This window comes from Chaetomium globosum, genomic scaffold (assembly GCF_000143365.1).
Source record: "Chaetomium globosum CBS 148.51 scaffold_5 genomic scaffold, whole genome shotgun sequence".
Lineage (NCBI taxonomy): Eukaryota > Fungi > Ascomycota > Sordariomycetes > Sordariales > Chaetomiaceae > Chaetomium > Chaetomium globosum.
Window position 1 is genome coordinate 792,914 of NT_165980.1, and position 14,261 is coordinate 807,174.

Consider the following 14,261-nt stretch of genomic DNA (forward strand, 5'->3'; position numbering starts at 1 on the left):
TTCCGAGCTACGCCAAAGTTATTACACGAGCGCTTCCAGATCGGCGCCGAGCGCTTCCGCGCGCCAGAAATCCTCTTCGACATGAGATCATCGGCCTCGAGTACCCCGGCGTGCACCAGATCGTCGTCGACTCGATCAGCCGGACGGATATGGACCTGCGGAAAGACCTATATGCCAACATTGTGCTGTCCGGCGGTAGCACAGTCACCAAGGGCTTCGGCGACCGTCTGCTGGCCGAGGTGAAGGGCATTTCCGTCAGGGAGATGAGGATAAAGATCTATGCGCCGCCGGAGCGTAAGTACTCCACTTGGATCGGTGGCAGTATTCTCGCTCAGCTGAGCACGTTCAGCAAGGTCAGTCCATGATCATCTGTTCTCGTCCTGATTTTTTTTGCTAATGTGTTACTGGATAGATGACGATCAAGGTCGACGACTGGCACGAGGACCCAAACATCATCCACACCAGATTCGTATAAGATACTGCAAGCTAGGACAATCGAGATGTCATAACAAGACCGCTGGCTAGATTTTGCTCTAGATAAGGACCCAAATGGCGGTATATAGCGCGTGAGGGGCGCAGGTGCGGAACCAAGCCTGCTTGCGGAAACAATAATGTGCCAAGTCATGGTGGATGGCGTTCGAGAGGTGGTTGTACGGTGGTCGGAGTAGCCGGGGCGTCGAGGGGGGAGGCCATATCGAGAGCAGCCTACAATGAGCGTTTTAGAAAAAAACGAATGATACCCATTTTTGATTACCGCAGTCTCCGAAACGGCGTGGAAAACAAGTTGTCACGCTCCGCGGTTTACGGGTTCAAGGTCAAAACGAACAGATTATGCCATGTCGCAGTGGGGGTATATTGATTTGTACAACAAGCCTGTCACTCAAGAGCAGCTGCCCATCAAAAACAAACGCCTTTCTCGTTACGCCCTCGAAGGAGGATGAGGAAGACGCAGTCCATCGCCATCGCCATCCACCATCCTTCCGCATCCCAAATAGCTCCCACCTTTTTTTTCCCGTTCCATATCATAAAACCCTTGGTGACCTCGCCGAGCGCACTGCCGTCCGTTACCAATGAATATCGTTCCCACCCCGCCAAAAACGCCTTGCTCGTAAAGAAAAATAACACCTGCCGAAAAGAAAACCCAACTAAAAACCCCTCCCCTTCTGGCCAACTCAACGCCCCTTGCTCTTCACCCGCCCCCAAAACCCCGCCAGCGACGACGACGACGAAGCCTCCGACCGCGCACTGCCCTCGGTGCTCGCCGAGTCGCGCCGCGAGAGCATCACCCCACCATCCGTGGCACCCCCCTTCGACCCCGACGAGGAAAAGACGTTCCCGGCCCCACCCCGCCCGACATGCCCAACCACCGTCGTCAGCGCCGACTCGCGCAGCGCAAACTCCTCGTCGAAGGAGGGTGTTGCGGCGGAAGTGTGGGCTTGGTGGGCGTTGCCGGCGCCGCCGCGGCCTGAGTAGAACCGGCGCGGGGTGTTGCTGCTGTTGTTGGAGGTGGTTTTGGTGGTGTGGGAGGGTGTTGGGACGCCGCTGGGGGAGGTGGTCGCCGGGGCGCGGAAGAAGTTGCCTAGTCCGCCGCGCCCGGAGTGCGTGTAGCTGTCTTGGGGGACGGTGGGGTGGGGTTCGGTGATTGTGTAGAGGGATGGCATTGTGGCGGTGGTGTTGTGTTGTTGTTCTTGCTGTTGTTGTTGTTGGTTGTTATGGGGTTGGTGGGATAGTAAGATGTGGTGTGCGGTGTGTGCGGTGTGTGCGGTGTGGTCGGTGTGCGGTGATGAGGTTGCACGTTGTGGTCTGGTAAAGTTGCAGTTGACGGGCTCAACACTCTTAAGTTGGTGGCGGTACTAAGATCTTGAGGTCGAGACCAAAGTTTAAGTTTGTGTAGGTTGAGAAAAACAGTTATGGTGACACTGGTCGACTTCGTGGGAAACCTGGAGCAGGGAGAATTGACTTATATAAAGAGCCGGGATGGGTGGTGTAAGTGAGTGGTGCCTGTAGTCATCCCCTCAAGCGCCGAGAATCCAGCAGCTCCATCCAAACAAAAGTGCAGCTCCAGCACGAGTTCTGGGCAGGGCACCGCATGACCACGGTGCCTTGCCCTTGAATCGCGCAATGCATCCATCCTTCCTTCCCGCCCCTCTGGAGGTATCGATGTACCGAGGAGAAAAGTCTCATGCACCCGACGCTCCAACGCGGGGCACTTGCCCAGCCGAGCGGCTTTCCAAGGCACAACTTGCGAGGCGAAATCCGTCGACAAAAAGGGGCGCAACCGAACCTGGAAGGGGCCCTCCTCGGAGGCTTGTGGCGGTGCCTAACAACAGCACAGCAAACAGCAAGAGGTTCGCCTCAGAGAAGCTTCTTTTTCACTGATCCACGCCATCCCGAATGGCGTCAGCAACATGCAACATCTCTTGGCCGCGATTTAGTGGTTCCAGCTGGGACATTGAATTTGATGCCGAGACTCCAGCCAGGTCTTTTCGTTAGCTGATGAAAACTCAGGGGTGGTCACGCGGCGGGGCCTGGTCTAATTTTTACGCAATCGTTTGCACCCCGCCCAGGTACCCTTCTGCTGTGGTTTCAAGCCATTCGAGACTTTTCATGGGTCTTGGGGGAAACCCCGGCTGCAAGGCACAGTGCCGGCGGCGTCGTCTTGAAAAAAAATCAGTGCAACCACGCTCGCAATTGCAGCGGGCAAGGGCCGGGACTTGGCTTTTTGCACCACCTTGCAGCCGTCTCACGTCAGGGCTCCGAGCCGTCTGCACTGCAAGCGATTGCGTCAAGGAGGGCGGCAGGGCGGTTGCGTCTCGCCGCAGCTTCCCTTGGGATGCTGATCTGATGGACTTGGCATCAAAGTCTTCAGGCCTCGTGAGCGAACGTCAAGACTTTCCAAGACTGCGAGAGGCAAGCACTCTCTGGCCAAAAAAAGCCGAACTCCAAGTGTAGGCGCCGCCGGAACAAACCTTCGACTAGAGGAACGAAACAAAAAAAAGCCATTCGGAATCCCAAAGCCGGCTTTTTATTTGACTCGGCTTCTTTTATTTAATGTATTTTGCTCGGTTTTCTTTAGTTACCTCATCTTTTTCTTTATTTCTTTTCAACTATCCTTTCTCTCTTCTTGATTCTCTTTTCTCGCTTTTCGAGTTCGGCTTTTTTTGGCCAGAGTTGGCAAGCAGGCAAAGTGGACCGAATGGTCCAAAAAGCGCCAATTATTCTCGGCAAGCTGGCTGGCCAGCCCTCGTCAAGTGATGGGCAACAACCCCGGATTTTCAGGGATCATGGGGTTGCGAGGCCTGGCGGCCTGGTTAATTTTGGCCGTTCGTGAATGAATCAGCGACGCCTGTTCTTCTGTGCAGGGAGCATGTCCTGATATGGAAAGCCGGAGCTGTGCTTCTCTCATTGGTTTTCAGCCCGAGGAAGCTTTGCGCTTCCAATGCTCACGGGGTTCGGGCAAAACCCAGTCTAGTCACCTGCCGGGCAGACTGATGAAGCCTTCGCTTGGCCGTCTTGCAGTGCGCCGCCGTCGGATGCCGAGAGTGAATGTGTGCGATCTCCTTGGCAAAAGCCAAGCCCGGCAAGGCCGTTCTTCAGCCCTGCAGCCCTGTTTACAACACTCAGCTTCGTTGAAGCTTTCGGGATCTCCCTCGTCATCACGAATCTTCACTTCCAGGAATCCCTCCGTGGTAAATCATTGCGCTGATTTGAGGCATTTAATATTCGCCGATGCCCTCTGCTACCCTCTTTCTCTCCTTCGTGTCCCGTGTCCACCCTCCCCTCTCCCCTCTTACCGCTCTTGTCTTGTGCCGTGTGAAGGCAGACGCCAGAGAGCAGTTTCCACGGAGATGCCTTAGCCTCGAGAGCTGCTGTGCTACGTTTCATACAGATAGTGACTGCCCGGGTCTAAGACGGGGATGTCTGGCTGGCAATGGGGCGTCGGAGCTGCTATTACCGATATATTCGCATCCTCTTCATCAATATTGCGACGGATTCCTGTTCTGAATACACCTGATAAGGTTAGCTTGGCGGGGTTCTTGAGTATCAAGACATCGGGTGGCTGGGTACGTTGCTTCCCGGACGGCCCGCTCCGGGGAAAGCTCGAAGCTTGTTTGCGGAGGGACGCGTAGGATGTATGTAGGACCTTTGCCGGTGTGTGATGCTCCTCATCCAAACCTACCCAGCGGCTATCTCAGAATGGACTGGAGCGGCAGATGTCCCGCATGCTTCTGACAGGTGCCACGCAACATCCAGGTGTTTAGATTTGGGGCGTGCGGAACAAAGTCCCCTGTAGCTGCTGCGAGAATCACTACAAGATACATTACAAACTCGTTGACGGTCGGTGATGGGCCAGAATAATACTTATGCGCAATGGAGCTGCCGAATGGGCACTGCTAGAGGCCTAGTGAAGGCAAGGCCTTATTGAGGCCACCGGTGTTGGTATAATAGTATGGACTCACGGAGGATAGTGGTGTGGGATAGACATTACAATAGCCACCATTGCAGCCGTCATTCTTCACACCACCACTCCTCATAGTTTGTCCAACCGACTGCCTTTCCCGCCATCATATCCTTCATCCGTTCCACTAAGAAGTTTTCCGTCTCTCAGAAATGAGCGGCATCTCCCATCAACCTGCTTCTGGCACCCGGAAATTTTGTTCCTGAACTGGTCGGCGAGCACGAATCTTCGAAGCCAACGTTTCTTTAGCCGGTCCATTTTCCTTGACTGTCCTCTTCTCCCTCTCGCTTTTCCTCTTCCACGCCCAACCTTCGTCCACTTCTAACCACCCAGGCACGGCAACCACTGCTCTACATCAACAAGTCACGCCGCGATATACGGAAACAGCTCCCAGCCCAGCTCATACATGCTGTTTCTTTTTCCGGCCCTTTCCTCGTCTTGCTCAAAATAAATCAAAAAACGAAACCAGTGGTACTTCCCAGTTTCGAACTGGGGATCTTAATGCCGCCGGGCCCAGGTATACGCACGGAACCGGGGTCCGCCGTATCTAAGTTTTAACAACCAGACCACACCGTTGATGCTACCACTGCACCAGAGGCCAATTTTCTGGTTTCGTTGAAAGCACCGACCACAAAAGTGGCTTATCAACCCCCCTTTCCCACCGCCCCATCTTCCCACCCCCCGAGAACTGGAAATTTGCGTTCGCGGCTTTACACAACAGCAGCATCAGGGGTTCTGAGAGTTGTTAAATACCTCAGATGCGTAGATGTGCAATGCCGAGCCATCCCGTTCTGTCGGAGCCAAGTTTCCTTCCGGGTTAGCAGACAAGGTTCTTCGTATCGAGTCTCAGGAAGTATAAAGAGCTTTAGGGACTCTGGTTCCTCCGCCAAATCCCTTCTCTCAAGATCTCTTGAGGCTGGGCTCGGTACCATCTCGGAAGCACGAACATGTCTTGCTGCTCGTGAATACTACCCGTGTACGTATCACATATGACGATCCCTTACGAGAGGTAGAAGGCAAGAGCCCGGAGGTTACCGGGCCGGGTGAAGGATACCAAGCAAGCCAGAAGGGGTAATGCTAGAGAAAAAAAGAAGAAAAGAAAAAGAAAAAGAAAAAGAAGGAAGCTTTGTCAGTGCCCGCCCCCCAAAACCTAATGGCAGCATGAGATAGATACCTATTCGTAGGACGATGGACGGGCCATCTCCATAAGCCACTGCTCATTCCCACCATGTAGTCAGATCAGTGTACTAGTCGTTTTCCCATGTTCACCAAGTCCCTCAGTTGGGAGCACGAACACACCGCATGATCAAGGGGTATATTATTCTTTACATCCAGATGTACTCGACACACTCGCCATATCACACGCTCTCATCTCTATGTGCAATAGGTAGGTAGGCAGGCCACCTACGGGGAATCTCCGCAACAAACACCTTGCCCGCAAGATCCCACCAAAAGATGTGAAATCATCGGGAGAGAGTGAGAAAGAACAAGGGCAGAAAGTAAAGACCCAAAAAAACAACAGCGAAGCCGAAAAAGTAAACATGAATCATAAATATCCGACACAACCCCATCTTTCACCGGCGAGCTGGCCGGTCAATTGTTGTAATCCATCCATGATAGAAAGATGACCCAGCAGAAGGGAGAACCCAAAACCCCAACCCAGCCAGGCCAGCAGGACCAGATCGGACCGGGCAATGCCAGATGCCAAGATAGGTGAAAAAAAAAAATAAAAGCTCATAACCACGCCACCACCGCCCCGCCCCGGCACACCGTGCTTTTCCCCGTCCTCATCATCTAAACACCCCTAAACATCCTCACCACCAAGAACCACACCGCACCCAGGAACTTGAACGCGGACAAGCCCGCCACCGACCAAAGGACGACGCTGAGGTAAATATTGGCGCGGTCGCTCTTGATCTCCTCCTCGGTCTGGCCGTTGTCCGGGACGATCTTGTCGACGCCGGCGGTGGAGAGGACGACGGCGGCGAGGGCAAAGTTCATGATCATCCACAGCAGGACGACGATGGTGCGGACACCGCGGTAGTAGTCCATCTGCTTCTCGTCGAGCTGGCTGGGGGTAAGCGGCTTGGACTCCTTGACGGGCTTGCGGTTGAAGACGTTGAGCTCGCGCTCGTACTGCGCGTTGAGGTCGCCCTCGTCCGGCAGGTCCGTCTTGCCCTGCCCGTCCTTGGTGTTGACCGAGGGGAGCGCGTCCGGCTTGTCGTCGCCCTTGGTACCCCACGAGATGTCGTGCGTGTTGCAAAAGGCGTACACGTTGAGGACGTTGGTGTAGGTGGGCGAGAGGAGCATGTACTGGATGAGCGAGGTGAACATGTGCCACGGGTCGAACATGAGCAGGGACGCGACCAGCCAGATGCCGTAGGTGGACATGACGGAGACGATGAGCGTGTAGAAGACCTTATTTTTGAAGAGCGAGTCGATACTGAAGCCGTTGGTGTTGAGGTCCGTTATGATGGCGTTGACGGCGATAAAAATGGCGGCGAACATGAGGTAGCTAGGGACGTCAGTCAGCACACTGTTGCAAAACAAAGATGAGGGTTCTGTCCTTGGGAACTTACACGAAGAGGATTGCCCAGAACACAACCATGGCCATGTAGTACGGTCCTGATCCAGCCGGCCGGTTGCCCATTGATAAGACGAAGCACGTCATCAGGGACACGCCGTACAACCAGGTGAAGACCACACTAAGGATTCGCCCGACGTTGCCCAGCAGGTTGTCGTCGCCCAAACTGGTTGTTAGGATTTTGAAGACGAGGAAGAAATTACCGATAGCGAACCAGGCGAAGATCATGTTGACAGTGTTGAAGATGAACTCGATAAAGAAGGCGATCTTGCGGAGGAAAGAATGGTCGGACCGGAAGAACTGGTGGAAGTGGACGATGGCATAGATGGCAGCGAAGAAGGAACCGTTCAGCCAGCGACGACGCTGGAGAATCAGCTCGGTCGCCGTATCCGGCACGTCGGTCTCACCTGTGGCCGACTTGACGTACTGCAGGATCCAGTGGCAGTTGCGCTTGGTGACGAGTTCGAAGCAGAGGATACGATCCTCGGCGAGGTACATGTTGGCCGTGAAAATACCCGCGTTGGCGCCGTGCATCTTCTCGCCGGCAAAGTACTTCTCCAACGGGCCCTGGCCGTTCTTGTCGTTCTGGAGGGCGACGTAGCGATAGGCAGAGAAGGCACCGGGCAAGACAGAAATGAAACCGAAAGCCGATTCCAGGGGCTTGTCCAGGATGTTACTCATCTTGTATTCGAAATTCTGTGTCGCGACCAGCGGGTTGAGCAGGTTCTTGCCGCCCTTTGTTATAATGTTAGCCACAAGCAGTGGTGAGCCCTATAAAGGGGAATGGAAGCAAATAATACTAACCGTGCCCAACATAGCCTTGATTTCACCGCAGGCACCGGCACACATGGGCTCGAGGTCGAAGGCCTTCCACAGGTGGTAAATCGAGCTGCCACCCGGCTTGGTTCCGGCATCGATCAACACGCAGATGTTGGGGTCTAGGACGCGGCCGAAGGCCTGGAAGAACCAACGATGCGAGTTGATCTTCTTTTGGTTCTTCTCTTTCAAGCAGAACAACATCTGCACGGGCTGCTGCTTGGGGATGAGTTGGACGACGTCGTTCTTGATGACCATGCCGACCTGGGACGTGTACTCGTAAATATGGGCCGTGACGTCCTTGCCGTTGACCTGCTGCTTGCCGATACCCTCCTGGTACACGCCCATACCAGCCAACAGCGCTCTCGTCCTCGGGTTGATCTTGGCACGACCGTCGCTGACGACGCACACGACGATCTTCTTCCAGGCGTCCTTGCCCCATGTCTTGCTCTCGGCCCGCTTGCACATGTACTCGACGTTCTTGAGCACGCCAATCATGGTGCGCGCAAACAGAATCTCGTCCTCGTTGTACATGGTCACGACGATGAACAGCTCTGTGTGACGGGGCTTACTGAAGAGCTTTTGCCGGAGGGTGAAGTTCTCCTCGTAGAACTCGGAGGGATCGCATGTCGCGGCCGTGTAGCGCATGTGGGTGAACTCGTCGCGCTCGCCATGGGGTAGCTGGTTTAGCAGCTTTGGAGGGATCGGGCAGTCGAGCACCAAGTTTCCGCGGTACAACAGCACCTGCTTCACCGTCTTCCATCTCTTGATCCCGCCGCCGCTCGGTTTCGGCTTCTGGTTATCGTGGTAAGGATCGCTTGCGCCCACTTGCGAGTCATTATGGGTCAACATCGGCCGATTGTCGTCGTCATAAAACGGTGTCGCGTGGTCGAACCCCTGTTGCTGGGCGCCATGGTTTGGCTCGTATGGCTGATTGTAGTAGGCATCATGGTGCGCCTCGGGGTTCACCGAGTAGCCCCCGAGGTTGTCTACGGATTGCTGGTGGCTTCATCAGCTTTGACCACATAACAGTCCCCCCGCCCAACAGACTATACTCACTGCTGTTTGCATTTGTAATGAGTCGCCGGGGCTGAACCTGCCAGGGCCTTGTGGTGGTATATCCAGTGGCGAGTGACCGTACGGGTTGTCCTCGAGATGGTACCCGTGCTGAAGTGGATGCCCCGGGGAAGGGGTCCTGTGCACCCGGTTCTCCATGGGGTGGCTCTCGTAATAGTCGTCGTCTGCATGGTGGAATACGGTTAGCACATGGCTCCCCAGGAATCCAGCAGGAACAGAATTCCTCCTGTTGCGGGCCAACACGCGACGGACCCAAGGTAGTGAAAGAGGGCCAAGAAGCCTGTGCCGGTCTCAGACCAACACTTGAAATCCGAGGAGAGTCCACTTGCTCCTCTGCGCCAGGCAGAAGGAATAGAGTTGCGGCACAAGCAAAGCTCCCGTGACAATAGATAGGGCCTGGGCCGTAGGCTAGAGGAAGAAGGAAACGAAGACATCATAAAAGCCGGCCTCTTGGGTAGGAAGATTGAAAGAATGTGTGTTACGGGGTAAGGAACGCGGATCCAAGTGTGAAAGCAACCCGAAACGGCAAGTCGGCTGGCTCGTGATGAAGCCGACCCACAAACAAATCTCGGTGCCTCGTGAAAGGAAATGTAGGGATGAATGGAAGGAGATGTCCACTTGCCTAATCGATTATACGACATGGTTGCTAGGTGCTCACGGAGCGACTGACTGAAACACGACGGTCTGGGTATCTATCGAGGAAATGCGCCAAACGGCCCAACTGCAAATGCAAAGAGAAACAACCTGTCAATGCTCGGTTGGGAGGTCCGCGCTCTGCCCAACAGAGAGAAAAGAGGTTTCCCGATTCGGACGGCCGATAGTGTGTCAAACTGTCAAATGCCAGAGAATCGTCCGGCTGTCCCCGCGTTGGAATGTAGGAGGTGTCGTAGTGGGATGTGGGTGTGGATGTGGGTTGATGAATGTATCAAGGCGCCGCCGTTGCTTGGCTCTCTTCTGCCTCGCCTCAGCCGCGCGGCCGCAGCCTGACAACCTGAGGAGTTGATAGTGAATCGGCTGGCAGTGTTCCGAAGCGCCTCCTTTTTGTGCGCGGCTTTCCTTGTGTGTGCGTCTCCCTCGTCTTTGTCCCGTTTGTTATGGAGGTATCTTTGCCGCAACTGATCGACTACGTAACTGCACCGCAGGTAACGTTATGCGCCGGGCTTTGTTGGGCCGTCTCTCGGTCGGTCGATTTACGGCGGGTTCGCGGTTTGCAAGAGGTGGGCTGTGCTTTGGCGCTGTCGCAACAGGTTGACTGGCGAGGAGAGTCGAACAGCAGCTGGGCAAAAGTCGCCGTTTCAGGCTGTCGATTTTCGAACCAGGAGTCGACGGCTCGATGGACGGCAAGCAGGGATCCTGAGGGGCCCGGCGAATGAAGGGGCGGTGCTTGCCGGGAAGATGGCAGGTTGATCGTGGTGTTTCAGCGCTCAATTGGGGCAGGTGGTGACGTCGCACGGCCTACGGCACTGTTGATTGGATGTGGGGGTTCCCTTCAAGGGGGGCAGTATCAGAGCCAAAAGCCTGTTCGGTTGCTGTGGGGTTTTCGGGTCTGAACTTTTGTGTGTTTTTGCTGCCCACCAAGATCGACAACCCTTGGAAGTTCTGAGATGCTGCAATGCGGGGGAAATTCGCCAATTTGACAACCACCCCAAAGCCACAGAAAGAGCCAGACTAAGAGCTGATGGAGTTGGAGTCAAAGGGGCTGTTATTGATATGATTATTACCGTGTAATATTAATGCCCGCCGAGGACAAGACGATGGTGCGCCTTGGAAACCACGGAAACGGCTCGCTAAGCCGCATAGCCCCCTGCCACCCCATCTGTTCCACATGCTTGGAGGTCACTCGTTTTCCTGACGCGGCTGGGTCCCACCCAAGATCCCGGGCACGCCAAGGGTTGTCTAAAATGTTTTAGGGGTCTTGGACGACATCAAGGTGCCGACTGCCGCCAACGGTCACTGGTCACGATCTGGGGGTCTGTCGTTGAAGCCGATTTCATTGCTCGGTGAAAGGCCGAATTCAACTTAAAGATCAAGCCCAGTCCTGAATGACTGTGGCGTTCAGTTGTCTCGCTCTGCTCGCCTCCGTTAATCTTGAAGTGCAAAACTATTTAAAGTAGCGCCATTGTCGTTAAGCCACAGCCCAGAGAGGGAGGGTTGCCGCAGCCACATCTTACCAGATCGGATGATCTCCGCCTCCCCGAATGACCGACTCCCTTTGACTCAGGTGGTTGAGGGGACAGCGTTGCCCATTCAGGTAGAATCGTAACAGTTGAATGTCCTCAACTCACCGGTAGTTTTTGGCTCGCTAGTTAATAGGTACCTCAGTTTGGCCGCCATGTGCATGCAAGCCATCGAGCTAAAAAAGGTTTGCCAAAGCTTGGCTGCAGTTAGTTACAGACAAGCGGCTTTGCATATCGTCTCGTTTCAACGCCACAGTTATCTCATTCCTGCCAGTTTTGCTGGGGCCCTTGCGCAAGGCGAAAACGCCGATTAATAACCCCAGAGCTTAGAACAGACACAGCCAACTTCTTCGCATCTCTCTGCTACGGGGACGTTGAGGTCTATCAGGACATCTCCCTCCCAAGCTTATCCAGCTCCTCGCTAATAAACTGGCCCGCATTCACCAGCTCGCTGGCACCGTAAATGACCCTCCTCGTCACCCGGTCCCCTGCCGCCGTACGAGCGGCCCATTCCTGCAGGTTCCCATATTCATCCATGGACCCGCCTCCCACCATAAACACCATGGCCTCCGAAAACCCTTGTCTCCGTTGACCGAAGCTGGCTCCCGTCCCGGCCGTCTGCGCGCCAAGAACCGAACCGGGGAGACCTCCCGGCGCCGTAGCCCCTCCCGCTCCCGCCCGCAGCGCCGATGGCTGAGGCATCGTACCCCGCGCGTTCGCGCTGCGAGGATCGAAGTAGAGGTAATTTTCCGTCTTGGCTATCGCCGACGAACTTGCGCCCGAGGGGTCCATGATCGATTCAGTGATCTTGGTCACAGTGAGGTCCTTGTCCACGGGCAGGAAGTTCTTGATTCCACCGAGGAGTGAGGCGACGTTGGATGTCAGCGCATTAGTCGGGACACCCGTCTCCTTGAGTCTGTCTGTCAGGCGGGTCGAGATGGCTGAGAAGCGGTTGAAGAGATCCGAGGACCCAGATTGTTGCTGATTTGCTGCCGCTTGGCTGGTGACGGTGGTGAGCTGTGTCATTTTGGTCGTTGCCCGGACCCTAGAAAGTGGCAATCAGTGACTATCCAGTCATCCGGGGTGGTGCGGGGCTACTCACTGCCGGATGTATGCCAGGCTGGTCTTGTCGCACCCGGCTGCCTCCAGCGCCTCCTCGAATTGCGTCCATTCTTGCCGAGACACATCCTGTTCTGTGCTGAGGAACCAGATAACAAATAGACGTAGCTTATCCCCCGGTTGACCCTTGTCCTCCGTCTTGATTAGCTCGAGCATTTGCGCCTTGGTCTGCTTCATAACAGTCTCCTCTAGCTGGAAGTAGTTGTCCAGCTGGCGGTTCTGGATTTCCCCCAAAACAGCCGCAAGGATGTTCATATGCATATCAAGCGTCGCCTTCCGTTCACGAAGTTCTGGGAGGAGGGTAATAGCCGCCTTCAGATGCTGCGCGCTGGCACTTGTGTCATTTTGAAGGTCCTCAAAATCGCTGACGCCCGTCTTCTTTGTGATCGCCTCCGCTTCCTCCTTGTACTTGGTGAGTTCGGCATCTGGTGATGGTGTCAGCACCGTGAAGTCCGCAATGTGGCTGTCACCAGCGGAACCAAGCTCTTCTTACCAATATCTTCGGCAACCTGAGGGAATGGCAAGCACGCATTCTTGGCCCAGAAAAAGTCATTGGCGGCGAGGTCATAGGTCTTTTTCGAGGTTCCTTTTGCTGGGTTGTTGGAATCGATAGGGGTCTCGATGGTGATGCGGTTCAACTCCGACTGTGGCCGAGATCAGTTCCATGATCCCAAAATCCTACAGCGGGGACTCACCTTGAAAATGTCAAAACAAAGACTTTGGTATGTCCAGGAATGAGAAAGCATGGGTATCAGATCAACATTGCGGTCAAGGAGTATGAGCACAGGTCTTGATGTGGGGGTCCCAGCGGCCGAAGGGGCGGACCGTGACTGTGAAGAGAAGAGGTTGTCCTTAGAGTTGAGGATATGGTCGCGAAGCTTTCGGTCGAGTTTAGTTGCGATCATCTCGGCCGCGGCACCTCTCGGGCAGCGAATCTAGCAGATATTAATATGTACTCATCATATGGCGACAGTATGTCGAGCGGAGTTTTGCGCAGGGTGTTGGCCAAACATACAACGGGTATCACTCCTACCATGTCGTCAGTTTTGATAAATTGCCGTACGCAGTGGGATCAATAACATACCAGATGTCACCACAACACTAAATAGACCGCTGACGATCCGGTCTACAACACGGTCCAGCTCCTCATCTTTTGTTTTTGCGCTGTTCAATGCCCAGTAAGTATGCTCCTTCTGCATCCCGAGACTAAAAAGATCGGGCTCGGTGACGATGAAATTGAGGTATTGGTCGTAAACTTGCGCAATTTGTTCCGAGGTGCCTGCGGTGGCTGTTTGCGCTGCAAAGTCCTCCAGTAGGGGTCGGGGTATCGAGGAGAGGAAGTTGATATGGGCTGAACTATAAAGCCCCTTCTGGAGGTCGTTCGTAATCGCTTGTAGGTTCGCCGGAGTTGGCTCGACCAGGTATATCGCTGGGACATCGGGGATGGCGGCTCTCTGGGAGCCAATGTGCCTTTAACGGTCAACAACACACCTCTCGGAAGGGAGCGAGGGTACTGGGCTCACATGTGCATTGTCACACCCATCGCCCTGAGGTCCGACACCTGAAGCACCGGGCTAATCACGTCGCGACCAAGATCCTATCCAGTACCAAGTCAACTCTAGCTCTTGCCAATGGACACCTTGTCCCCAACATCTAGGCCTCGTGGCTGAGAGTCCGAAATAGAGCCCCACCAGCTCTAGCAGGGTTGCTTACATCAAACACAAGGAGCTTCCAGACGGGAGTCCCGTCCTTCGATATGGGTGCAGACGTCGCCGATAAGCCATTGGAAACAATGTCGTCATTCTCGTTTGGTTCGACGGGATCGTTCAGGTTGAGAATCTTCTTGATCGAAACTGCGGAGACAGGCCTTGTTAGTGGAAGGGCAAATAGTGCGGTGGGCAAGGTCTAGCTCGAGGCGCATACCAATCTGCTTGTCGCGCAGAGAGTTCCCCCGCGCCGCCATGGTTGGCTTTCAGCAATAACAACGAGGACAACAACAACCGTTGACTGGTCTCCTCTCGGGAACTGC

At 54.7% G+C, this 14,261-nt stretch overlaps 4 protein-coding genes across 4 annotated transcripts in view; 1 reads left to right on the top strand and 3 right to left on the bottom strand.

Annotated features, from left to right (window-relative positions):
• CHGG_07091 (uncharacterized protein) overlaps nucleotides 1-475 on the top strand; it is a gene marked incomplete at both ends in the record, with an annotated part of 1,386 nt that extends 911 nt beyond the window's left edge. The window contains 2 exons of the mRNA XM_001224746.1: nucleotides 87-353; nucleotides 413-475. Coding sequence (XP_001224747.1) covers nucleotides 87-353; nucleotides 413-475 — 330 coding nt within the window. The remainder of the gene's footprint in view (nucleotides 1-86; nucleotides 354-412) is intronic.
• Nucleotides 476-1,172: 697 nt separating this feature from the next.
• CHGG_07092 (uncharacterized protein) lies at nucleotides 1,173-1,661 on the bottom strand (the record flags this gene model as incomplete). The annotated part of the gene is made up of 1 exon (XM_001224747.1): nucleotides 1,173-1,661. One exon carries the CDS (start codon nucleotides 1,659-1,661, stop codon nucleotides 1,173-1,175), a length of 489 nt encoding a protein of 162 aa, XP_001224748.1.
• Nucleotides 1,662-7,034: 5,373 nt separating this feature from the next.
• Nucleotides 7,035-8,393, bottom strand: CHGG_07093 (chitin synthase 3; the record flags this gene model as incomplete). Its single annotated transcript, XM_001224748.1, has 3 exons — nucleotides 7,035-7,209; nucleotides 7,471-7,778; nucleotides 7,848-8,393. The coding sequence occupies 3 exons, from the start codon at nucleotides 8,391-8,393 to the stop codon at nucleotides 7,035-7,037; spliced, it is 1,029 nt and encodes a 342-aa protein (XP_001224749.1).
• Nucleotides 8,394-11,497: 3,104 nt separating this feature from the next.
• Nucleotides 11,498-14,195, bottom strand: CHGG_07094 (uncharacterized protein; the record flags this gene model as incomplete). Its single annotated transcript, XM_001224749.1, has 8 exons — nucleotides 11,498-12,158; nucleotides 12,216-12,657; nucleotides 12,726-12,876; nucleotides 12,928-13,062; nucleotides 13,248-13,261; nucleotides 13,317-13,588; nucleotides 13,724-13,793; nucleotides 14,156-14,195. 8 exons carry the CDS (start codon nucleotides 14,193-14,195, stop codon nucleotides 11,498-11,500), a joined length of 1,785 nt encoding a protein of 594 aa, XP_001224750.1.
• Between the last annotated feature and the right edge of the window lie 66 nt (nucleotides 14,196-14,261).